The sequence below is a fragment of the Aythya fuligula genome, chromosome 8, assembly GCF_009819795.1.
Source record: "Aythya fuligula isolate bAytFul2 chromosome 8, bAytFul2.pri, whole genome shotgun sequence".
NCBI classification, from domain to species: domain Eukaryota; kingdom Metazoa; phylum Chordata; class Aves; order Anseriformes; family Anatidae; genus Aythya; species Aythya fuligula.
Genome location: NC_045566.1, coordinates 9,572,518 through 9,599,578, shown reverse-complemented (window position 1 = coordinate 9,599,578; position 27,061 = coordinate 9,572,518). Strand labels below are relative to the sequence as shown.

The following is a 27,061-nucleotide window of genomic DNA, read 5'->3' as shown; positions in this document are numbered from 1 at the left end:
CTGTTTGGGCTTGCTTTCTTCCTTTATTAACAGATTGAATCATATTCCTAGTATGTTAGGTATGATTTCTTAATTCTTTAATGGTTTGTAGCTGTAGTACTTGTAAAAATCATACTGTGCAGATCCGTGCTTCGTTCTTTTCACAGATATTTATTTAAATGCATTGTTCCTCCTGTCTCATAGTATGTGAATGTGATAAGGGTTTGTTTCTACAAAATGATGGATTGATGCCTTACTAAGAACAAGCTGCTTCAGTATTCAAAGTAGCAAAACAGTATTACGATGATATAGGCAGCACTGGGCAGGGCTTGCAAATATTTTGACGTATAGTACATGATTTTCTTAGGGATATGCATAACCTTACGTTTAAAATCGTTTTTAATAGTTCTAGCATTTTTTTTTCTTGGAGATGTAAATATGCTACTGTAGTCATTAGCAGGATGGCTGTTCTTACACCACTCCTTGGATTTTGATAAAATCACATTGAATTCTGTGACCTAGTAAAAGGTATCGGATCTGATGCAGTACAGTGATGTCCCTTCAAGATCGGGAAATATCAACATAGTTCCTGCTCATCAGGTGTTCTGTGGAGCTTAACTCAGGTAACTTGAAAACTTACTGGAGGAATAGACTGGGTGAGTAAGGTAGGTAGGTAATCCTGACTGACTAATTCAGTATATTTGGCTTTATGAGTAAATGGTTGGAGTTAGAATCAGAATTTCTCATCAGTTGATTGGCTGATAGAGCTAAAAATCTATGTAAGACTTGGAATATAAACTTTGACTTGATTTTAGGGTGAATTTCGTTCATGAGTCATCAGAACTGAAATTTATCTTTTTTTAGGAGATTGCAGCTCCTACATAGAAATGTATTGGACAGGGGGCAGGGAGGATAAACCCTGCTATGATTCCTTTTTTTGTGGTTTAAATTTCATTAAAGTTGTTTTCTGTGCTAAGTGATTTTTAGATTTTTTTTTCTGGGGACAAAGATTTCACTTAAAAAATTTAGATCTCAAGTTGTTTGCTGGTCTGTTTGCTCCCAGCAGTAACTTGCAAACTCACTGAGCAGTGGCACCAGTAGCCTGCAGGAGGAACAGAGGTGTCTGAGGTAGCGCTCATGATTTCCATGTGAGTTTCTTGAGCTGTGGAGAGAAAAGGGAGGTAAATGATCATCCTGTGCCTCTGTTTCCCAAAAGACAAGGTAGGTAGGACTTGGCTTTCATGTTGTTTGGCCAACTGGTGAGCGTGTCAGCAGCAAGGTGCAGTGAGCCCTGCCTAGCTGGGTTGGAGCAGGTGAGGGAGAGGAGGCTTTGGTGCAGGAGGACACTGCTCTGTAGGAACATAACTTTTGTTACACCTGCTGCTTCTGGAGCAACCTGCTTCTTCCTCCTGCTTTCCAAACTTTTTTTTTAAAGCTCACTCCGTTCTGGAGGGTGTTCTGCATGCAAAAAGGTACGTTTTTTTGTGAAAATTCAACAATTGCGGACTTCCATAGTGAATAGATGTCTACAGTGTTTCTGCATAAGAAGGATAAGATATTTTTATTTTTTAATACCTTGTTGGTGTGCCATTATGAATTTAAAATTAGACATGAAGTACTGACACAATTTCAGAGATACTACCAAGGTTTCAGGTGCAATATTTTGTCAGAAAACTCCCACTCAAAATTTACAATTCCATTTATTTGTTAGTATTTGAAGTACAAAAAGAAAGAAATTGATCTGTAAATCTGCTGTGCGTCTTGATGGAAAAGAGATTACTTTTTATTGATCTAATCACTCAAATGAATATTAGATTTTTCAAAATGATCAAGCAGCTGTATGAGAATTCACAGCAGAGAGGTGCTGCATCCAGTCATGTGGTAGAAAGCCTATTTTGCACAGCACAGAAACCACAGGCTTCAATCAGCCTCAGAAATAAAATATTTGAGCATGTGTGACAGTTTGCTGGGAATATCACCTTCTGCCATGCTCTGCTGGCAGCCTGCCCAGCTCTTTGACTACCGTCTTGTGGGAGATGGGGAGGCAGGTTGGATCGGTGCTGTGTGGATTGTAATAAATCGGCTACTTCATACGACAACACGCTGTAGGATTGTGATTCTTGTTAGGGCATCGGTCCTGAAAACATGCGTACACATGCGGTGACTTTGCTCCTAGGAGCATCTGGGCTATGGGAGAAGCCACAGTACCTCTAGGTCTGTGTGGTGTTGGGGCCATCATGGGCATGTCAGGGCATTCCTGTGTGCTAATGTTCCCCAAATCATGGCATCTATGCACTTTGAGTGAAGTATTATATCATTATTGAATTGATATTTTTCCGTTTTCATTGTCCTCCCATCGTACCCATGCACTTTTTAGTAAACTTTTTACTTCTAAGAATTATTCTTGCCGTTTAAATTTCTTCTATAGAGTTGAAATTATTGCCGGAGAATATTTTGCTGTATGAAATATTTGATGCAATTTTCCTGTGATTGGTCTGTAAAACTTTGGGACAGTCCCACTGCATTTATGACACCCTGTGTGCTCCTTGTTCGGGGCATCGCAAGAAGGGGCCACTGGCGGTATTCTGGCCACTGTGCTCTGACACGTCTCTCTAACGATGCCTTCTGAGATGTACTAAACATCCTAAAGGGCTTCACTCCCATATGGCTTTCCCTACATTAGGAGGCAAACGTTGAGAAGGGCTCCTCTTTCTCCGCGGTACATTATGTTGAAACGAGCTCTCTGGTGCAGCTGGTGGGATTCTCGGTGCAGCTAATGGCACTGCGAAAGCCAGCCATCTGCTCCTGTGGTCAGAGGAGCTGCCTTCTTTCTGCTTGAGCCAATTCCCGGAAGGATAGAAAAAGTCAAGAGCAAACTAAATACATAAGAGTTTGTCATGGGAGGGGTGACATAAACATAAATCAGATCTACCCGTCAAACCCGTTTGGTATGAATATTTATGATTTTAAGCTACAGAATAAATACGAGAATTCCTTGGTTCAAAGGGCACGTGGGGAGGTATTGTACTATCGGCTGCACTGAAGCATTGCCTATTGAAGATGGATTATGGAAAGATAAAGCGTGATTTTGGCATATTAAAATTAAATGTCTTTGTTTTAAAATCTTTTTGTTTCTTTGTGCTTTGGGAATAACTTTTCTTGGATGTGCTCTTAAAATTTGCTGTGTGGCAACAGCAGTACAGCATCATTGTGCAAGGGGCTGTGCATTAATTTTGAAAGATTGACTTACAATGATGATTTCTAATTTACTATTTTTTTTTTTTAGCAAAGTTTAATCCTCTTTGGATAGACAGGCTGTCGGTATGGATCTTAGGAACATGACTTTTGTTTAGTGACTTTTTTTTGACAGAGTTTGGGCAGGGAAGTATTCGGGCCGATGTGTTGAAGTGTCTTGAAAGCTGACTTTGGGGGATCACAAAGGTGGATTTCTGTTAGGAAAGTTGTGTTTTTGTGTCATGTTTCATAGGATAGCCACTGACACTCTAAATTTATTTCTTCTTTGTGATGAAGGGCTCTCACTGATTTCATAATTGCTTAAACCCACAGGAATTAAGCATCATCAGAGTGTGACGCAATCCTTAAGTAGCAAGACCCCTCTAAAATCAGTGATTCTCTAAAAATCATCATATTTCATTGTAAATGTTTCCTTGGTAACTAACAAAATGCTCCTAACTACTTAAATATTCACAACCCTAAGAGAAACCACCTCTCACTGGGGTGTGAACCACTGAGGGGGAAATACTCGGGTGGCCACGAGCGAGCTTTGAGGCACTGGTGTGCTCCAGGTAGCTGCGGGGCTGTTGTTAAAGGGTTGTGCTGGATTGTGAGGCTGGCTCCTTTTAACTGTGTTTGGTGTCTTTTTAATGCTGATTCATCTAGATTGACATTAAAAGCTGTGCGTGTCACAGGGATGCCACCTCCTCCGTATATACATTGTCACTCTGAAGAAAAACAATTAGTTTGACACTAGCAGGGTACTTACTTTTTTGTGGTAATGTAAAGCTAAGCTTACGAATGTGAGTCTGTGCTATAATTAGCTTTAAGTGACAGCTGTCACGCCACAAATTTCCTTGCTCAAATGTGTAAAATCAGAAGCGTTTCCCTTGTGTTGGGAAGGATGTGAAAGGCCTGGAGATGTGATGCTTTTGATAATATTTAGGTCCAATTTGTACTTAGCCCACTGTATTAAACGGCCTCCAACTGATGCTCCTAATGGGAGAGGAAATTTCATTTCAATTACTTCTGCCAGTATTTCCGAATGGCCTTGGGACAAAAGCACTGACAGCGTTCGGGGAAGAAAAAAAATCAACCTTATCTCCTGAAAAGCTCTTTGGGAATCGAGTTTTGCATTGGGCGAAGACCTAATGGGCGTTGCGGTCACTGGGTGAGAGCTGGGCTCCTCCTGCTGCTGGTGGGGAAGGTGAGTGCTCATGGGGCCTGGGGAGCCTGCGGGATGGTTGTGCTGCCTCAGTGCACTACAAGAGACTGGGATCCCATGAACAGAACAAGGTTCTCCTGATATCCAAAAATAAGTGTAATAATTAAGGGAACGCACCGGTACTGTTCCTAATTTGGAGTTTATTTGGGGTTCTGTCTGACAGACTTGCTCGTTTCTCTGTTAGACTAAAACCCAACGTTTCCTACAGGGTTAACGCTGAACTTTTAAGCCCTGGAAGCCCTTTGTCCGGATGGAAACCTCTTGTGCAACCTCTTGGCTAGTGCCCAGAGCAAACTAGTTTTTCAAGTCACAATTTTGTGGAGCGGAAACCGTGAAACGCGCAAATCGGGGACGGTTTCGTGAATCGCTTGGATCCTTCTCGTGAAGGAGACAGCTGAAAGTCACATAATTTTACACTGATGTTTGAAGAGAGTGGAAAAATGGCTGTTGGAAAGAGTCTGGGTGTGGAAGAGACTGGAAGAGGAGGGAGGCTCTGAGGTGGGCAGCGGGCGGTGGGAGAGCAGCGCTGCGCAGAGCCAGGCGGCAGGGGCACACATTGGCATGTACTTGGCCTGGAAATGTGCAGTTCTCGGGTTTAATTGAAGGAGACACATTGGGGTTTTGGAATCCTTACAACGTCTGTGCATCTGCTTATTTCAACTGTTGTTTGTCTCTGACAAGGGAATGTTAAATCCAGAGTGGCCATCAGCTCAAAGCTCAGGGATAGCTCGCGATTAACTGCTGGAGAGTGATGGTTTGAGGCTGGGCCACGCTGGGTTTTTGGGCAGCCCCATGGTTGGCTCTTCAGGCCTTGCTTCTGTGAAGGGTTAACAGGCTGGAGAAGCTGAGGTGGCAGTGAATGGGAGGCATTGCATGAACTTTTAATGTGTTGAGGTGTAAACAGCACCCCTTACAGATACAGCCAGTTGTGAGGCAGCTTTAGCAGTGTGGTGACGTTCCTCCTTTCAGGTCCATGTGCCTGCTTTCTGAAGAGACGTTGGGCTGGGATAAGGAGCAGACCACGAGATGTGCTCACCAGTGCACTTGGGATTCCTGGTATTGCAGTGGCAGCTGAATGCTGATGTTAACAAGGAACAGTAAACACCTTAGGGCAAGATGTTGGTATAAAAAGACCTTATTTAAAGAACTGTGAGGAACAGTATATGATTTGTCATCTTCTGTGACCTTATACCTTCCTGGAGGCAAATGACTTAGCTTCTGGTCAGGTGCTGAACACATAGTCTTGACAGCCATCTCATTTATCCGAGTAAGAAAGTGTACATTTTTTTCAAAGCATAAGGAAAACACCATTGAAGTGTTTTGATTCTATGCTTGTACCTAATTATCAGATACTCCCTGAATTGTTTTTCCCAGTCCATAGCCTGACCTATTTTTAATCTTTTTGCTATTATTTTCAGGACTGCAGAGTAATACCTATCTAAATGTTCTTTAGAGTAGATTTGTAGTTCAAATAATAAGCACTTCAGTAATGAAAACTCCACGTTTATTCCAAGATACTCGTATTGTTTCTGTATTAAATTCTGCAGCTTGTCTCATGTTGCATGAAATATACTGCTGACTCTCCCAGCTGTTCAGTAGGGTGAGAGGTGGTACCTTTTGCCCATTTTGGCTGAATACTTCAGTCATTTTCTCTTCCATCTTCTATTTCTACTTCTTTTCATTTTAATCCCTTCTCTTTTATTTTCTAGTTTTTCCCTTCGATCGTTAGGGGAAGATGTTAAAGAAAGCACTCATGGTTCTAGCTTCACCCCTCTGCCTGGGCTGGCTTGCTGCCTCTTGATATTTCATGGACTGAAGGCAGAAGGATCCAGAGAAGCAGCATGTAGGAGGACAATGCTTACTGGTCCTGTGAGGGGAGACCTTAGAGCAGAGGTGAAATCCAAGCCAGTTGACACCAGCCTCCTGGCAATGCTGTCCAGTAAATTGAACGTGTTCTTGGGCTGTAGGCTTAATACATTGTGATATTTTCCACAGGATACCTCAAGTTGAAGAGGTTTTCCACTGTGGTATTTTATATGAAGACAAAGCTTAAGAATGTGTTGAAAATCGAAGCAAATGTTACGCCTCTATAGAGATACGGTGCTGACGTTATTCTTCCCTTATCTGCCTGCTATACTAAGCATATCTTTTAAACTACTTTAGAGTTAATAGAAGATGTAAATGGTGCTTCACATGGTTTATTTCATGCTGAAAAACTTACTTTTACTATCATAAGATAATGTCTGGGAGCATGTACTACTGGAGAGCCCCCAGGACCCAAAGAGAAGTGAGCCTCTGTTTAGGTATTCTGCAAGCACATACAGGAATGGTCTTTCCCTGAATATTTGATCTCTAAGGAATCTAGCTTGAATCCTGACATGGTATTTGAGATGACTTATTTCCAGGATGTAGCATGTTTTCCTGTCTTTTAGTTTTGTTCTAGTCTTAATTGCATCATAAATTACTATCAGCTTCAATTAGCAATCTTAATTTAAATTAAGCGTGATTGCTATGGAACTTGAAGACCTGACTTTTGTAGGTATTTGCATTTGTCTTCCTCCGTGTCTTCATTTTTTACTTCCTGCAATTTTTTCAGGTCTTGTTTCTTTTCATAGTGGCCTTGTTGGTTTCAGGCTTCATGGTGGAACAAAACTGAGAAGGCAAGAAAGCTGGGAGATGGCAGAAAATATTCCCAGAAGCAGATTTTATTGCAATCTATTACTTATACAGTGATAAGCTAATTTTATTTAATTTTGTCAGGCCCATGTTCTCTTTCTTTGTCTCAGAGAAACTTTGGGCCATACATGCCTGCACTTGTGAGTTTGTAGTGAAGTTTGTTGCACATCACTTTTAAAAAAATAAAAGTAAATACTTATCTGTTTCTAGTTCCTTTAAATATGTGTAAGTACATTGAGCATTCAAAAAGCTTTTAGTGGTTTCTGAATTTATATTCCAGTCCAATTTTAGAACAGGTATTTTTGTTAGATATCAGTGTTTTTAACAATTATGTGAATTATGTCTCTGTGATTTTACTAGGATTTATTTTTTTCCTATTTTCTTTTGATTCCTTCTTGCCATCACTGCTACCGTCCCTTTATTTTTGATGCATTCATGTAGTCATACATGCTGCTCTTAATAATCTTACTGTAACTAGAATTGATTGTAATTTTCATCCTTAGGTAGAATAGCTTTTAAAACAAAGATGCTTCTCTGATGATGGCCAAACTGCATTGCCTTTGGCATGCGGTGCAGCGTGCTTTAATTCTTAGCTCTTGCCTGTTAATGTTTGTATTTTATTCTGCTTAGTTTTGTGAAAGATTGTTTCAGCTGCAAGCTCCAAAAATTTCAAAACAGTTTGCATGTGTCTATTTGTAGCATGTGCTTGTATATTTATTAAACCAGAGCAACCTTCCTCGTATAAAAAATTAATAGCAACTGGATAATGAACAATTGGCTCAGGCAGCAGCTCAGCTTTACCCAGCAGAATGGTGTGGTGCTTGTAGTCAGGCTGGGTTGCTGCAGAAACTTCACGTTGCTGTGGGTCTGGGGTCTTCTGCCATGGCCTCAGGGCTTCCTTAGTGTGAAATGGCTTCTGCAGGCTTATTGTCTGTATTTACAGAAGGTTGCTTCTTTGGTCTTACACATGCTGCCCTGTAGTTATTTAATGTGTGTTTCCAAGTTTATTGTGTTTATCTGAAACAAAGGTTTGTTCACAGACCTGCCCTGTAAACAAGCAAGGCCAAAATAACTGAACACTTGATTTGCAGCAGTGCGGTGTACTTCTGCATGTGAGTTTTTACCATTTTTACTTGCTACACGGAGCATTTTCTGTGCCCACACAACTCCAGCTCTTGCCTGTCACCTTCTATCACACTTGGAGCAAATTCTTACCTGGTTGTGTTTCCCTCTCTGCTGTTGGATGCGAGCGTATCGATGGCAAGGCTCTTCGGGGGCATTTCTTTAGCAAAGCTGGTGAGAACAAATGGAGCAGAATCTGGTCTTTCTCTATGCTTTGGCTCAAATACCTGCTCCCACACACATCTCACCTTCATCCTGGTCTGGTCAGGACCAGCTCTGTTCGTCCCCTAGTGGGTTGAGATGGGCAAAGGCATGTGCCTTTCTGAGGTAGCTTAGTCCTGAGGGGGTGCTGGAAGTTCTGCCTCATTATTGTCCTAATACTAGAGTATTATCAGCCTACTTCAGCACCCACATAAGTTACTTGTATTTTTCCCCCTGTTCTTGTGTGTGCAGAACACAACCATACAACTGTGTGAATCTCTCTGCTCTCTGCAGAAAAGGCAACTCCACTGAGACAGTCTGATATGGAGATTATTTCCAAAATAATGTACTGTGCGAATGGTTTTAAAATTAGATATGTAATTTATTGTCACCCTGCGGTTTGAAACTGCAATTAGCTGATAAAGAGATAATTTAGAACATTTTTTGATACTTAAATTAAGAAAATGCTCTGAAACAAAGGGAACTGTTCAAGTTGAGTGCTACATAGCAACTGAGTGCCTCTTCCTATTCTGGTACACGAGATTTCCATTAAACCCAATGCTTTGGAATCTTGGAAAATGTTTCTTTTCATTTTTCATTTTCAGGATGCATCTTTAGGGAGCATGTTTAGAATGGGTTTGTTTTGCTACACACCTATATATTACTAGAAGTTACAGGGTAAAAATGTTTCAAACAATATAAATTCACTTTGTCATTTCATTCATTTCATTTGTTTGCTTGAATTTTTGCAAGCAAAAAATGTGATAATCTATCTTCTGTGACAACTGCCATGGAGACACCTATTTAAAAAGCAGTTATGCTATGTGAAGCATTTAATAATGGAGTCAGAGGAAATGGAAAATGAAAGTATGCAGTTATGTTTAGTTTTCGTTAAATCATCCTTTCACACTTGGTGATGTAACTTCATGGGAGTATAATGCATAACACAACTGAAGTTGGAGATAGTAATGCTTGAGAAAGTCCGTGTATGTTTTCTCCCATTAAATACTGCCTGGTTTTCTTCTGGGAAGTGTCTTCTCTAATCAGAGACATTTTCTTTTTTTTTTTTTTCCCCTCTTCATATAAGGATGAAAATAGCTTTGGAGCATATTTGGGAGGGAGGAACGTTTCAGAATAAAGTGGTTTGATTTAGTTGGGAATGGCTGTGCCAGTCATTATAATTCGTTGTGACATTTCATTTTGTTTGGCTTTGCAGTGGTTCCCATGGTCCTGTGTTGTTAATAATACAAAAGGTCTGGGCTATACAGCAGGGTGTAAGCAGGTGTGCAACAGCCACAAACATTAGGCAAGTTAAACATGAATTAGATGTTAACTGGCAATTTCAGCCTTTTCTTTCACAATTTCTTAACTTGAGGTGATGCTGCTGCTTAAATTTGAGCTGTAAATAAAGAAGGGATTATCTAACAAATAGCTCATCTGAGATGAAATGGAACTATTTCACACAATAAGTTAAAATAACACCTACAAATTTAGGTGTTAATTTTCCTTAAAACAACAGAAGCAGTCTACATCCAAGTTACCATGTGCATTGCACTGCACTTCATTCACTTCAGCTGCTGTGGTTGTTAGTGTGCTGAGACCCGTGGTGTTATGGAAAGAGATATTCTTCATGTTTACTCCCCATGCTCCTAGATACGTGTACAGAAATACAACCCACACTTTGCAGCTGACTGCATCTTCCATCCCCATGCTCCTTGTCCTGCAGAATTCACGTCTTCCCCCATCATCCACACAGTGACTTTAATTTACTGGTACCAGCGTGAGACATGGGAACACGCATGGTCACACGAGTTTGACTCTGTGAAGGAGTTACACCTAAGGCTTTTTTTCAAGGAACACTAAAAAAAAAATGTAGTAGCACTTTGGATTACTTGTAAATGTTTGGAGCAGCTGAGAGGGGAACCCAGGAAGGGATCCACATCGGTGGCAGGCAGCGTGCTGCCTCGCTGGCTGGAGGCGATGCTGGGAAGACAAAAGTTCTGTGCGTGTTGAAATGGAGAACCTGTGATATTTTAAACGTGTGTTGTTGGCCCTGTGCTCCCATCCTTCATCTGTTAAACCAGCATAATTGTGTTTCCTTAAGAGACAAGAAGCGGTTATTGCAGGAATGTGTGAACTACCAAACCTACACCATGAATAATAATACATTTTTTCCAGTTATTCTAGGATGAATAACTTTTAAACTATTCTGAATGTGGAAAAAAAAATATCAGTTGAACCAGATGCTTACTTATTCTTATCTATTTTAGAGAACTAATTATTCCTGTTGTTGGTAGTGCTACAGCTTACAAAATTGCTTCCATCTTTGAATTACTATAATTAAGACGATAACTTCCACATCTAGTTAACATTGCTGTGCAGCTGGTGCATTCATTGACATGCAGATTTTGGATTTTTTAAATTTTCTGCCATTGTGAATAAAAATTTTAAATACTTATTTTCATTTCCAAAATGTCTGTTTCTCATAAAGAAGTCTTTGTAAATCAAATCAACCGAAACTAAACTCCTGTAACATCAGAGGAAAATCTTGTTAAATTTGGTTAGGTGATGTGACATTTTGGGAGAATAAGTTCTCTCTGATACCTTTTGTAGGTGTGGTCACTAAGCTGTGGGTCCCATTTTGTGGTCATGGCTTGGGGATCACTGAATTAAACATCACCTCTGGAGCACGTCTGATGTAGGACCTCTGAAATTTTGTTTTGGAAAGAGTTTTGAGTTAATGCAAAGGTTAATCTGGCACTGACAACTTGGAGTAGTTTACAGAACTAAAATCCTATTAGAAGTCACAAATAAAAATCATATACATTAATGATTACTAAAAAAATGTGGTTTAAGCTAGGATTTTTCTGTGCATCTTATTTACTTGCATATGCAGAGTTTTTGGCTATGAGAATTTTCTCTAGGCCAATAAATTTAGATAAATTTCAAGAAACTTCCTTATTATTCATTTCTAATATCCAGCAGTGCTGTGATATTACTAGAGATTTTTGGTTGGTTATGTTTATTTTTTTTTCCTGTGGCCCTTGCTTTCATTACACGAACGCCTGATGGACGGGCAGCAGCGAGAGTCGGAGATGTCCAAACTGACACCTCTGTGAGCAAACTGTGAACATGAAGAATGAAACACTGATTTATGCTCGAACCAAAACGCTTTCAGACTGAACATGAATACAAAGGAAGGTGAACTACTTGTGTAGAGGCTCAGCACTGGATCGTCTGTTGGTCTCTAGCCGAAGGTTTGTCAGGAGGGAGATGAGGAGCACTGAAGCTGCGTGCAGCTCGCAGGTACTCTCCCAAATGTTCTCGTAAATATGTCTGGACAAGGGCGCTGGCTCCAGAGGACATTTCAGTGGGTCCAAAAACAGTGTCCAGTTACCAGCTCCACGTCTGATGTCCTGCAGTGTTCAGTTTCAGGAACGCACTTGGAACACTTCAGTACACGTAACAAACGTTATTTTTACTGCCGGAGAGAAGTTAACTCTAGCGATAGTAAAAGCGCTATTTCTGTAGTGATGGCAAAGGCATTGTTTCAAGTATTTCAACATAAACTATCCATTTTGCCGTGCTTGGTCAGAATTAAATCAAGTTGCTGTAACTCTTTCTTAGATTTCTGGATTCCGGTTTGCAGCCTGGGGTTTGGCAGGCGGCCGGGGGCGAGCTGGGTGGCGCAGGAGGTGTCTGCAGCCCCACGCCTGGGGCTCTGCCCTGCAGTGCTGGGGCAGAACTGAGACCCCCTGGGTTGAGATCAGGTTTTGTCTAAGTGGGAGGACCGACAGGGGGTTTGCTCTTCTAAAATGATGAAGTGGGATCTGAGAAAAAAACATGTTAATGAGACCCTTACCAAATTGGGAGAGGAAAGGAGGGTCAGGGTCAGGCTCGCCTTCTGTTTAATGAAAATACCAAAACTTTGGCTTATAAACAAATAGTAATGCTTGCAATCTCTCTGGACTGCTTAAGATTCTTTTTTTCTTATTAAAATACTCAGAAGTATAGGTAACCTTTTCTACTTTCCCCTTCTACTCCTGTTTTTATGTAGATGGAATTATTTTTAGAGAACTGTTTGCAGAATTCACGAACAGTACTGAGCAATAATGCAGTACAGGAGATGAATAACAAGGTCTCCTCTTCATCATTGGCCGTGTGGCTCAGCAGTGAGCCCAGTACCGTGCGTCTGGCTGAAGTGCATCTTCCAGGAAAGTATTTTGTCTTTGTGTGAACTTTGGTCCAACACTTAATACAACTTGTTTGGATTTCTTTGGCACAAATTTCTAGATGAAGCTAGCTTTACTATTTCCATAATTTAGCTGTTTTTCCTGAGGAGGTGCTCAAACGCTGTCATAGTGGCTTCCTGGGGCTAGTTGCCCAGTTGAGATCTGCACGTTACCTCCCCCTCCCCCTCCTCTGCTTTGCGTTTTTGCCACTACCAGGACTTCATCGCTGCTGTTCTGTAATTCCTCTGTGATTCCAAGGTCTCTTAAAAAGTTTTATATATCTATCGAGAGAGCTCTCTTCAACCAGTAGAGAGTGCGGCTGGATCTGTAAAGTGGATTTGAGAAATCAGAAATTCTGGGCTTAGCCTCTGTGTGTAAGCTCTGCCTTACTGGCAGCACACATGGATCGTGTACACGGCTAAGCGAGCCTCAGTGATGTTCCTCCTCCCCTGGTTAGAGATCCAGTGAAATTGAAAGTATCAAATTTGGGGGCTGTAAAAAGAATAATGTTTTATTCCCAACTTGGGGCTAGGCTTTCACTCAAAAGCCATTCCCTCTTCTGGGTAAGCCTGACCTATTTTAATGGGCCTCAGCTGTGCTTGCTCTCCAGCCACTTAACCCTTTCTCTTTTGGTTCCTTATCTTTGCAAGTATATCAGAGAAAAGGGGTTTGGGAAACTTGGTCCAATCTGGCAGATGCAGGCAAGCAGTTAAAAAGCTGAGTTTGGGACAGTTTGTGTTCCCCATTATGCCGTGATTTAAATACACCGAGTTTCCATAGCAAGCTCCAGGCACTGCTGTGGTGAAGTGTATTTTGGGAACAATTTTTAGCAAAAGAACATGACCGTAGAGGATGGAGCTCTCTTTTCTCATAGTACTACTGTTTCATATTGACAAGATCTAAAATTTTTACATAGTAATTTATATCAAAATACTCAGGATTTTTTAATTTCTGAAATAGTCATGTCTATGATATTAGACAACTCAGCGTTTTTGTATCGTGAGATTGTCCAGTACTGTCAACATAACGGTTATCTGCTACCCATCCTGGAATCGTGTGTTTTGTTTTTTCAACACTTACTGGAATAGGCTGACTGAGGACAAAAAAAGAAATCCATAAACCGAGATTTTAAGCCTCTTAACATCAGGCTGTTAGTTTTGCCATAGGATGTACACAATGGCAATCAGTTTTTGGACGGACTGTTGTTGAATAATACATGAATGTAAATGAAGATTGTATGGAATCAGTTGGATAATTTTGAGGAATGCTTTAAGTACACCAGAGAGCCTGAATAGCAGTTAATGGGGCTTCAACTTTATTACTGTTTATTATGGTTGGCAGTTTAGTTGTGCTTTTTTTTCCTCTGCTTTGAGTTCTCCAGTTTCCTATAGAACAACAATAAAAAGGCTTACAAATAATAATAGTCAGATACACAGTATCCTGTGGCAGCAAAATAGCTTTGCATTAAATTGCAGTTCTTGGCAGTCCGAGTGCATTTATCCTTGGCTGCTCCAGCCCGGGCGGTGCAGGAGGGACGGAGGCAGATGTCAGCACCGGGAGCCGTGCGAGCGAAGGCGCCTCGTCTGCGACTGCGGGGACCCGGCATGGAGCTGCTCAGAGCTGCTCCTTGCTTGGCCATCCCGCTCCTGCCTGCTCCCACCCCATGTCAAGAGCAACACGGTTTTAGCACCCGTTTTGCCAGTTGCTGGAGTAAGCAGAAATGTTTCTGCCATCTAGAAAGCAAGTCAGAAGTACAATGAGTAAATGGCAATAGTGTTAATATTTAGTTGTGAGATTTTGCTACGGAATTTGGACTGCTTATTCTGTATTCTATATGCACTTTTCCAACCGGGAAAAAGGGTGACGAGAAAGGAATTTAATATCCAGTTGCTCTTGTTCATAGCTCCCATGATTTGAAAATAATTCACTTGCTCATTACAATTAACTTTTATCACCTTTGGACCAAACTGTTTGCTACTAACAGTTGCAGGCAGGGAAGCAAACGGAGTACACATTGCTCTCTTCTTTAGGCTAAGTTATTAAGCGCCAGTGCAGAAAACCCCTCTGAACTCACTCATACAGAAGTATGGAGCAAAGTCATGGCAGTGAGTGGGGTGAAGTCAGCAGAGGGCTTGTTGGGAACTCACTTTGCATGGTTTTTGATAGGTATTGCTGCATGTGTTTGTGAAGATTCATCAGTCTCAGGGTTTAAGTTTTATTCATAAAGTCTTGCTCATCCGCTGAGTTGTGCTAACTCTTTACTATGTAACTTTAGCTCTGCCCTAAAGAATATGCTCTGGTTTCTCATGGTGATAGCCAATAGTTGTAACAGATTTATTTGCTGTGTTGGATGTTGGTAAGAATATCTGAAGCGCTGGAGTATTTCACTGTTTTCTTTTTTTTGAGTGATTTGTAAAGTGCAAGTTGCACATATTTTGTGAATCAGGAGTGTTTTGTAGGCTGTATCTAGTGGCCCATGAGTGGCCCATGGGATACAGGTTTTATGTTGCTTCTAGCATATTAAAACATTTGTTGCTGACAAAGTACCTTTTGGCCCTGTGTGTTTACTTCCCAGCAGTCAATACTGAAATAGAGTGCATGGGGAAATATCGATCTAAATATGAGAGATTTCTCTTTAGCTAAAAGCTGTTCTCCAGGACCTGCCTTCAGGTGCTTTTCTTTGTCTGGTTATGCCTTATAAGTTATATCTCTTTCTTTCAGCTGTCGGACAAGCAACAGAAAGAGTTTGATTGTAACATCCAGCACATCTCCAACTCTTCCGCGACCACATTCCCCTCTTCATGGACACGCAGGTAACTCCTGGGGACTACTTTGCTTGGGAATCCTTAGCAAAAATGTCAGTGTTCATTGCAGTGAGTTTGAACATATCGACATCAAGATGTGTGCTTTGAAACTTAACCTGAACACAGCTTTTCACTGTTTCTAACTCATAACAGGGTTCGTACAGTTTCAGAATGAATGTTTGTCGTGCTTAAAATCTGTGACTCTGTTCCTCATCTGTTCTGTGCTGTGTTTCTCCTCTATTGCATCTGACCTCCACTCTTTCTCAGGATTTCAGTCCTCTTATATCCAGCAAAAGAAACAGAGGGAGAGCAATGTCAAGTAAAATTAAATGTATACCTTTAAGCAGATATCTTAATTTGAGTCTCCCAGTACAGTTTGTTTGTGCCAGTGGTTTAACTGTAGTACTGAAGAGAAGAAACATCCTTATTTGTGTCTCTATGCCTCTGGCAGACCATCAGCTGTGCAGTGTGCCATCTATGGTCTCTTATCTCCTACTTAGAGCAACATGAGATGTTTGAAAAAAACAAAATTATACTTTTCTGCTGGTTTTATCAGGTCAGCTGCAATGAAATGCTTATTTCAAAGCAAATGGGCAACTGCTTGTTAGTCATCAGGGGGAAGTGCGTGGAGATGTTCTTTTGAAAGAAAAAGAAAGAATGTTTATTCAACCTGTGGTAGCTTTTTAGAAAGGGCCATGCATGAGGATTTAACAGCTTGCCCTTGATGTTTTTATTGCTGAGGGAGGTGGGTGAAGTACAACTGTGTTGCTTTCAGTATTTCAGAACACAGGGAAGACAAGGCGGTTGTGTTTCAAGTATGGCCCTAATGGGTACAAGTGTATAGCTTGAAACAGCTTCAACAGTTGTGGCACCCATCCACAGTGGAGCCTGTCTGGAAGCACATCACAGTTGTGTTTAAGACAAGTAACAGTTGTTTTCATTAGAATCGGACTTTCCTCCTCCTACATGGCAGTATGTTCTGTAAATACTTTCGGGAGACTGAAACTAAGGAAATGCTGAGGAAGTACAGCGAATTGGTAGTAGCTCAGCAAGAAGGAGCCATCTGCTTCTGTTCGCAGCGCAGTGTGTCTTGAGAGGGAACATCCAGCCCGTTGAAAGGAAAAAGAAGACCAAAGTCATTATTCAGGGATACCTGAGAAAGCTTCAACCACTCAAGTTTTTATGAAAATTTGCTCAAAGCTGTAACTTGTTTGAATTTACAGGACCAAAAGCTTGCATTTGCTAGAGGAATTCCATGTCTCTTCAAACTCCCTTGGTTCTGTTGTGTGTGAATATGACAGTGATAGCTTTGTAAAATGTGGGCCGAAGCAGGCATTTTTCATGGTAGGGATTCTCGGCTTAGTTACGTTGTGCTTTTTACTTGCTCTTAGAATTGATACGTATGCTGGATTTAGAAAATTCTAAATCAGCTCTACATTTAACTAAAATGATACAGAAAGATGCTCCTCAGAATATGAAAGAAGTATCTGTGATTGGCAAATTGCAACAAGATGTTGATGTCATTCTCAGAAAACAAAGGCAGAAATGTTCACAATAGAAACACCTGTATTTTCTTTTGATTTGCTTTTCTGCTTCAAAAATAAAAAATTAGTCTTAGCATTTTTGATGCTGTCTCAGGCTTTACAAGCTTACCTTTTATTAGAAATACGTGACTGTCTAGAGAACTAGAGTAGCTAATCAGTGGTATGTCATCTTTCTTTAGCAGAAATCATCAAATATTTCTACTTTTTGTTCTAATGTGTCATGTGGGATTTAAAACTATTAATTAAAAAGGACATCCTTTGTGACCTCCAAGAGTTGCAAGTGGAGAACAGGAAGAGAAATTACTTGTAAGCTGAATTCTCTGCCAGTACTATATTTAGGAGTTTTACCTGAGAATAATTATTTATTCAAAAGACAAAAGTAGATGAAATTTAGAGTAGAATCACAAATATTTTCTTAAGAAATATCATATGTGAGATGTGAATTTGAGAACAGGCTGTGATATTTGTTTAGTATTTGAACAGAATCGATCAATCTGTTTGTTCAGACACATACACTGATAAGTTACTAAGAAAAGCTGCAGCCTCTTCCTGGCCTCTTGTGTCTTGAACATGCTCCTCTTCATGGCCACTCTGAACCTCTTCTACAAATCAAAGGAGCCACAAGCATGCAGAAATAGAAGGGAGGCTTTCTAAAAAGTTAAAAACCCTGTTCAAAAACCACTATAAAATGGAGTTCTGTATGGCACTTGCTGCAGGAGTTACTCTTCTGTATGTAATGTAAAAGTCAGGGGGTGTGATGAATCACAACTGACAGTCCATCAGGCAGACCTAGCTCCTAATGAACACTGATCCGGGAAAAATACACATTTTAATATCTGAAGCAGCATCAAGATAGGATGTCAAGCAATTTCATATCCTAGAAAATTGAGAGGAAAAGTAGTACTTAGAAGTCTAAGCATTTGAGATGGAAGTAAATCAAAACAATTTTTAACTTGGGTGTGGAATCACTTCTGATTCAAGAACTCTTAGTGTATTTGAAGTGTGCTAATTCACTTTTCAAGCTGTATGAAATAATGTTTTCCAAAATTACCTGGGACCTTGGTATAGAAAGCCACAGCTTGTTAACTTCATGGGAAAATCACCCTTCCTACTTAGTCACCCAGACGTGGATTGAAGGGGAGAACTTTAGGAATACAGGTTTGCAAACCTTCCATTTATTTTATTTTTTCTTTTAAAATTAGAAATTTAAATTTCTTATATATATATATATATATATATATATATATATATATGCATTTATTATATATCACAGAATTGTAGGGGTTTGGAGGGACCTCCAGAGATCATTGGGTCCAACTCCCCTGCCAAAGCAGGTTCCCTATATGTACACAGACATTGATGATATACGCACACACATATAAGGTATGTATATATGCACAAGTATTTTCTTTATGTTTGTGTGTATTTCTTTGAGTCCTTAAAAAAAATTCTGAAGATTACAGAGATGTGTGCATGGTACACATATTACAGTGTACACGTTGTGAGATGGATTACTAAGTTACTGTTAGGTTACATTTTAAAATGTGAAGCTTAAAATCAATCAGACAAGCAACATAATCTTTGTAATTCAGTAGGAAAGAGAGATTCTTAAAGCTGGTTGAGAAAGGTCAGGCTATTTTAAAGTTTACTTTCCACACTGCTGACTTCCAGTGCAGGTACTCGTCCCTGCTCCCATCTATAATAACATGTGGAGGGAGCTGCTCGCAGGCAGCTCTGTAGTACTGAATTAAATTATTCTGCTCTTTTCACCGCAAGTTCAGTTCCTCCTTCTGGCTAAAAAGAAGAAAAAAAAAAAAAGATATTTTTCAGAGTCCCATTTCTGTATCTGTTTTCCCAGTATCAGTAGAAAAGTTCAGTGCTATACAGAAGGGCAAGATTCTCCTGCTTCCTGAACCAAGTGTGCATCTGGGAGTGTCTATTTTGAAGGCTGTGGATCTATGCAGCAACCAGGCAGTGCTGTGAAGAGAAGGTGAATCTTGTACAGAGTGAGCAGAGTATGTCATGTATGACTCCAGATCCTGCCCTGGTTATCAAAGCCGTCATTCATTTCCATTTTGTGTGTGTGATGCTTGGATGCTGTGACAGAGCCACGGCATTCACTTCTCTTGAGAGAGGTGGTACACATGTTTTTTAAACAATTTTGGTTATTCTAAGATTTGTGTGTGCTAGAAGGCAGATAGTTCTGTAGCATACAGCAAGATCCTTAGCTGCCTCTGTTAATATTCAGCAAATAATGTTAGTGTATTGTTTGTAGAAGACCACAACACCTTTGTATTTATTTATGTGTACAAATCTCAGAAGCAGGCTTTACAAAAAGATACTAGTCTGAGCTTTTGGACTCATTAACCTATCTGATGAATATCATGTTTGTAGATGACAGCTGAGACTTTGGCCTATCTCTCGTCTGTAAGGTCTGTTCTTGTATTTCCAGGTAGTGGATGTACAGATGCCTTGGCTGCATCCTTTTCAGTGTGTCCAGGAAAAGGGAAGGTTCATGCCTGAATTATTAACATTCATGTAACAGTGTTGATTTACCTAATGGGTAATCATTCTGTGTAACAACGTCCCTTCAGACAGAGTCGTTTCAGGTTCAATAGTAGCCAGCTACAACCCTTGAGCAACAGGGGAATTTACCTTTGCTAACGGAATAAATCGTCTTTCGATCAGTCTTGGTGAATGAGACCACTGCACTACGGCTTTCCTTATTAAAATTCCTTCAGCTATAGCAGATGCAGCAGTACTGGGAAATTTTAGGGAAAGTAGTAATTCCCCTTCTCCCTGTTGTTGTTTTAAAAGCTTTACCCAGACTTGAATTGAGTAGAAAAACTAATTGCTTTTCATTTTAAAACTTGAAGCAAATCACGGGGGATCTAATTAAAATTCCAGTGTCTGGAAGGAAATATGCTATATAAATCTGAAAAAGTTGTTGCTTAAAAATTAATAGTATCTCTGTACCAGATTGTGCAGGCTCAGAAGACTTCGAACACCCACATAGTTAATTTCAAAACTTAAAAACTGTCATTACCCAATTTGTTCAGTTATTCTGAAATCCTATTTTGATCATAATCTGGAAAGTTTGCAAAAGATTGATGAAGACATTAAGAAGGCGATGACAGTTCATTGCCTGTTCATAACGGCATTGGGCAACGAGCTTTTTGTTCAGAACGATTGTCTCGACACAGCAGGATTCATCGGCAGCAAAGGTTTGGTGTGCACGCAAACACCCTGGTCCTACCAAGCCTGGCAGACTTCCTTGCTATGTCAGAATATCTGCTTTATTGCTTAAAGATGTTGCTACTACTGCACTCCCTTCTGATCTAAATTGTTCCTTCAGCTTTCTGCTCTGCTAGCGAGTAAGTGGCAACCCTAACCCTAGCTGTGTGCTGCTGCTGGGATATGTGTTTATGCGCTGTTGAGTTGTTTTGTTGCTCTCTTAGCTTTTTTCCATCTTTCTTGTTAGCTTGCAGTGCCATCTAGACTGTGAAAACCGCTCAGCCTTCTCTCAGTTCAGCAGCAGTATGCCTCTGGTTTTCCACTGTGCCCATCAGAATTAGAGTGAGTCCAAGCTTGAGAAATGAAGCACCAAAAATCACCTTGTTATTAATTTCTGATGGCTGTTCTCCCCCTGCCACCTGGAATATTTTGGGAATGGGTTTGATGGTGTTCACTTGTGGGTGAAGACCTGTGTTCTGTCTTATTACACTCATCTATTGGTAGTTCTTAACTAATGATTTATAACAATGCATTAAAACACGAAACAAAACCAACCCAAAGGAAAACAAACTTGTTGCTCAAACCCTTTGTTTTTAATTTAGTTCCTGAAGCAGATTGTGCAGTGCTCTGGATTCACTTCCCTCTCCAGTTCTCTCAGCGCCCCTTGGCACGTGCTAGATCAGCCTGGGGCTGCTTTAATCTCAACCAGCTGCTCTTTTTCCCCCCTGCACTTGGAGGCCAGATGGAGCATGCTGGCTGGTGCCGTGGCCACCCCCATGCCGCAGAAGGCATCGGCTCCTTCTCCTTCTCCCCTTCCCCACCTGTACACACCTCGCTCATGAGAAGTTGTGAAGCGATGCTGCTGCAGGTTTTTTGTGAACCATGGTTGTGGCTGAAGTGTGAGAGAATGCAAACCTTCGAATGAGCACGGTGCTTATCTTCATTTTCTGCTCAGCGTAGCGGTTAAGGTACCTGAATAACTTGTGGTGAAACGAATGCAACTTAGGTATAAGCTCGAGCACAGTGCTGGATGGAAACATAACCTCACAGACTGGGCTGGGGGGTGAGCTGGGTGCCTAGTGCTTCTCCTGAAGTGGAGGCAAGTCTTCTGCAGGTGACTCATCACTGATGTTTGACCTATTGCTCTTGTCTAACATGACTTTTAGAATAAATGCATTTTATGTGGGATCTAAGCCCGAAGACGTTTCTGATGACGCCAGTTATGTACCATGCAGTGCATTGTTTGTCCAGTGTCCGTTTGTTTTCCTGCGCACGTTTTGATGTTATTTTATTGTCTGTACTCAAAGAAATCGCTCTTGGCATATGTTTACTATGGATAGTTCCTCTTTTGAGCTTTATTAGGATCTGAAAGAGCAAACCACTTAAGAATGTGCCTGATAGAAGCAGTCAACTCACTGACATGAAGCTACTAATTTATCTTCTAAATTTCAAAGGTTTCTGTAGTTAGTCTATAAATGATACTGGCTTTCAGGAGGGCTTTTATAAGGTTGTTGCTTTTTACCTAGAAATAAAAGACATTGCTTGTACTGCTTACCAGCTGTATGCTTACACATCATAGAACAAAGCCAGGAGAAAAGATTCTTGTGTAAAGTAAGAATCAAGCATTCATTTTTCCTCATTGTATGAATTCACCACAACTTTCATTTTCATAGTAGCATTATCTCAACAAACCGGTGGTTAGGGTAAAGGCTGTACATTGTGGCCTGATTATCTTCCATGAGTGTTTAGTCCTTTTATTATCATATGCAGTTCCTTTGGTATGGTCTTTTTTCTTCAGTGAATTCTACGTTCAGCAGTGATAAACACTTTAAGCATGAAGATGCCTTCTTACTACTTATTATTCCTGAAAGTGTCATCGATGTCATTTCTAACCTAGGTTTTTCATTGAGAAGTGTAAGGTAAAGATTATATGTGGGAATTATACAAAATATGTAAAATACATACTGTATTTTGTGTATAAATGATGCACTACTTATTTAAAAACAAGTAAGAAAATGTACACCTTAAATTATTTTAAAAGGAGGGAAACTACTGATACATCCATGTCATAATATTTCTTTAGCAAACTAATGCATAAGTGATGAAGAGCTCAAGGAGCACATTGTCAGTTATTTATAGCTACAACTTGCAATTGAAAGTGTTTCTGCATGGTTACTCTGAAGTTACTCCATTGCAAGTATGAATTAATTTTTGTTTGCTTTCTCAAACAGGTAGCAGCCCTTTGGACAGTCCCAGAAACTTCTCACCAAATGCACCTGCTCATTTTTCCTTTGTTCCTGCCCGAAGGTAAGTGAATATATCTTCAGTCTGGATTGGCAGGAAAATAGCGTGTACCTTAAAAATTGCCTGCGGGTTACAAATTTTGGGGCTGTGTTGTACTTTCTCTGATGTTTGCAGTTCTATTTTACTCTTTTTTGTTTAGGTCTTGGCAACACTCGGAACATATTAGGTACTTTTCAGACATAGAAGATGATAAAGTATATAAAGTAGTAAATACTGTTACTAGGGAAGAGGCAGTGTTCTTCCAGAAAGATGACATACAGGCCATAAACAAGCAGTTTAGTCATAATGATGTAAAAGCCAATTATGATTAGAATAACTCTATCTCAGAGGTAATCCCAGATCCTCTTCACACTGAGTAACTGAGGTGTATTGTAAGTGTGCTGATCTTGTTTGTCTTTGTGCAGACCTAGCAAAAGTACCTAAATTAGGCATGCACTACTGCATTCATTCACTGCTTTCTGAGTGGTAACAACTTCTTAGTTTTCTCTGCTGTCTTGGGGATTGGTGTCAAGAGTACATTACCGCTCTAATGAGGAAAATAGCTGATAATTGAAATTGCAAGTCTACAAGAACTGCTAAAAGAAGAGCAGTATTGAAAGACCTGAATGCAAGGCTATCATCTGTCCAGTAGCGAATGCTAGACAAATGCTGCTCATGCTGTATATCAAACTGGTGGAAAGAAATCTGATACTGTTAGTGACGAATTCAGTATAAGGAATAGGATAGAAAGAATAAAGACAGCTGAGAGAAGCAAACAAATGGAGTATTGAATTTCGTATCCTAGCAGGTAGACAGTAGTGGATAGTGATACAGAAAGTTAAATTTAGTTGAGAAATAAAGAATAACAACAAAGTGATCCCAAACAGGATTTGGGCAGGAAGCAGGATTGCTAGATTCAAGTGTGGGGAAGATATTTTTGAATTGCTAAGCTCTCCTTCAGCTGAAGTTTCTTACCTGGGTTAAGATTACCCAAGGACGTGTCATTCTCAGAGGAAGTAAGTTTTCTGAGAAAGACAAATTTAGCTCAGGTATTAGTTAGAGAGAGGGTAGATCTCAAAACCTTAAAGAATAATGAAAGGTTAGGATTTGGAAGCATGCTGGGTTTATGAAATGAAGAGAGAAGCTGCAGGTATACACTTTGTCTGGATGGCAGGTAAATCCTGGAGTGTTTCTCCAGTTAGGTGATTGCTAGAGCCTTGAATACTCTTTGAAGTAGACTTTGGTCTTCACATTATTAGAAGAACTTCATACAATCATGTAAAATGTGAAGAGCTGGGTATGTATTTTCATGTTGCCTTGGAGGGGAAAAAGTCAGTTATAGGTGGTGTTAGAATAATTCAAATGGACTCACTTCATCCACTTTTATTTTTAAAGAGGTATCTGAGCCTGATTTGGGTGTATTCTTTACGTTCTGCTGAAGTCAACTGAATTTTTACTGGTTTTCTGTTTCTGGAGTTCTGGACAATGGATTAGAGGAAGAAAATTGCAGCTGAAACCATTGTCAAAGCTTAACATCATTTGTTGGCTGTTTCAGCTACTTCAGTATTACTGCATTCTAAATTTCCAAACAGAAAACAACAGTTTTAATACTAAAACTCTGATGAGTGCCCTTTCCTACTTTTCCACTTTTCTTACCTGATTTTTAAAGGTTAAAAAATACAGGTTAAGCCTGTCCTAATAAGTGGTGTGGTTCATTTTACAGCATGCATGCTACTCTGTATACTTTATCTGTCACTGAAAAGAACATATAAGCACAGCTTGTTTTAGAACCTTTTTTCTATTTTCTACTTGTATTACACCCTGAATAGCTATGCCAGCAGTAACAATACATACCTATTGTATTATCAGGCAGTAGTATCAGAATAACTTCTGTTTCAAGTATGGTATTAAGTAATTTAAAATGTTTTGCTCTGTTACCCGAGACAAACAAATATTTTGCTGTACCCTTTTGATAAGCATTGTTTGGGTCTTAATAGAGTTCTTACCTGATTTCTTCCATTGCCATCAAAGAAATGATTTGTTGCTGGTTTTCAGCCTTTTGTATTTGATGCAATTTCTTCTTTTGTTATGCTATTTGGATATCTCTTGTGATTTTCGTTCTTTGATTATAGCCCTGTCATGAGTTGATTCTTGGGAAGCAGTAGGGATCGCATTTGGAAAACTCATTTTATTTTAAAACCAATTTCACTACAATAGACTGTGCAAGATTGTCCTTAGTTTAGCTAGTGCTACATCATAAATCTCCTACTAGATACCCTTTCAATGACTATTTCATCTCCACAAAGTTAACATGTTCAGAAATCCTCTTGTGTGATTAAGGTAAAGTATCACTAATTTTGTCCATATTCAGTAAAAAAAAGCGACCTCATTGAAATACTAGTAACAGAATATGAGTTTGTTTCTATTTTCCAAAATCACACGTGCATCTTTTACTTCTCCCTCCCTCATTGTCATTGTACAATTTCTTCCATACAGCCACGGACACAGAGCAGACAGGTAACGTGTATCATGTTGCTGGTATATGTGTGTTTGTGAGCTAAGCTTCTGTGCAGCTGAGCACTAGCTTGTGTTCCTAACAAGTTCATGCTATAATAACCCCATTTAGGCATTCCGTTTTTATTCTTTGGTAATCAAAACAGAAAATCTTTGTGTTTTGACCTAAAATGTTAAACAGGTAGTGCTCTGGGAGAAGATGCTTTGTTCTTCTATCACCTTGTTTGAAAATTAATTTATGTTCATTAAATAGCATTATAGCTGCCATACAAATACCTTGTTAATTAACTTATTAAAATGGCATTTTAAAGGCAAAACTCATTGTTCCCATGTTTTTGTTGTTCTAGCTAAGTTTATTTTACAATAAAAAATAAAAGACCTAAAATTTTCTTTCCAAGTATCTTTTCCTGAAGCAATATTGCATAAGGTCTCTCTAAAAATAAATTTGTATTAACAAAACACTGAAGTAGCTTTGAAATGTTTTGCATAAATGAAGGAGGAATTTTCTTGTAAAGCAAGTCTTTTTCCCCCTGCCTTTGATTTGCAAGATTTCTTCTCTTGTCCCACTTCCTTCTGCTAGATACAGAGCTGATATCCATTGTCCTGACTGCTTAGCACATTTCTTGCCTAGATTGCATCAGTAGAAAATAGCCCAAGCATGAAGAGGTGTACTGTAATTTTTTAAGGGAGAAGGATTTATTTATTTATTTTTAACATTGTCAAAATGAAAATACTGAAGTATTTTCAATGTGCAACTTAGGCTACTCAGTGAAAGAGGGGTTAGGCTTTCCTTTTGCAAGAAATGAGTGATTTGTACATTCCTGTCTACTCTTTGAGAAGATGGGAACATATTGGCCTGCTTAGGGACTGAGGGTCCAAACTGAGGTCGAATCATTGACCAGAAGATCTTCCCAGCACCCCTGTGTGTTAGAAGAAGCTGAATGAAGCTTCTGTAGCTGACAGCTGGTTTTCAGTCCCTGAATGCAGGACACAGGGACTTTGTAATGCTGGCCTTTGTTGTTTTTCAGGGTTAAGAAAGGAATTTCATTTCTCTTGGAATTTTTTGAGGTTGTTCTTTTACACATATTTGTCTTAACAAGGAAAACATCACCTGTGGCTAAATGGGGTTTAGCTATAATGAATGCATGCATAGAAATCTGCATTACAGCTTGCTATTTTTTATGCATGAAGCATGAATCTTTTTAACAACTCTCTTGATACAATATTCTTTCAGTAATGTAGAACAGTGGGTTTATTTCCCTATTGTTCTAAAATAGGTGGCAAAGAGGAAGGGTATAGGTATTTTCAGGCATATGAGTACCAGATAATAAAAGGAACAAGATCTGGAAAAAATATAAACAGATCTGTGGGTGTGCAGGGAACTTTTTTCTGAAGATTGAGGCTTTGTGTGTTCATAGCAGGATGAACTATTTTATAGTTATAATGCTCTATTTTATAGCACACATGAAATTATAACAAAACCCCAAATCTTTCCAAAGCCAGTTAGAACAATGAACTGTTCTAATTCAGTTTCACTTTATGACCAGTTACTGATAATCTGCCCGAGTAAAACAGGCAAGCAAGGGGAAACTGATGTGAGGGAGATTTCTTTATCATTCATCCCAACATGCAACAGGGCGTGTTTTTTATTATAGAAAAAAAATGCATTCAAGATTGAGGTGAGATCAGAGGCAGAAAAAGCACAATAGACAGAGCTGAATTGAGTATACTTTCCAGCCTCACTGAGGTGGGTTTTAGGGGTAGAAGAGGACTTCAAGGAGGACAGTATGGGTTCGTCACCAAGCATCTGACGTTGGTAAAAACACGATCTGTTCTGCAGTATCTCAAGGATGTTTTGGCTATTTTCCCTGATAGTCATGTTTCTTTGGCTGTGATAAGTAAATACCTGCTAACATTATACTGTTTGGAGGAGAAAGAGACCCTGGGTGTTACTTCTGTCTCCTCTGTATTTCAAATGCACCTATTGGCTCTGTTATGATCTGCTGTAGTGGA

At 39.8% G+C, this 27,061-nt stretch overlaps 1 protein-coding gene across 8 annotated transcripts in view; it reads left to right on the top strand.

The window, feature by feature from the left end:
• Nucleotides 1–27,061, top strand: part of MAST2 (microtubule associated serine/threonine kinase 2) — a 185,671-nt gene that overhangs the window by 105,944 nt on the left and 52,666 nt on the right. For all 8 annotated transcript variants that reach the window (XM_032192579.1, XM_032192578.1, XM_032192580.1 and 5 more), the window contains 3 exons: nt 15,391–15,482; nt 22,483–22,558; nt 25,031–25,051. In XM_032192579.1, the coding sequence (XP_032048470.1) occupies nt 15,391–15,482; nt 22,483–22,558; nt 25,031–25,051 (189 nt within the window). The remainder of the gene's footprint in view (nt 1–15,390; nt 15,483–22,482; nt 22,559–25,030; nt 25,052–27,061) is intronic.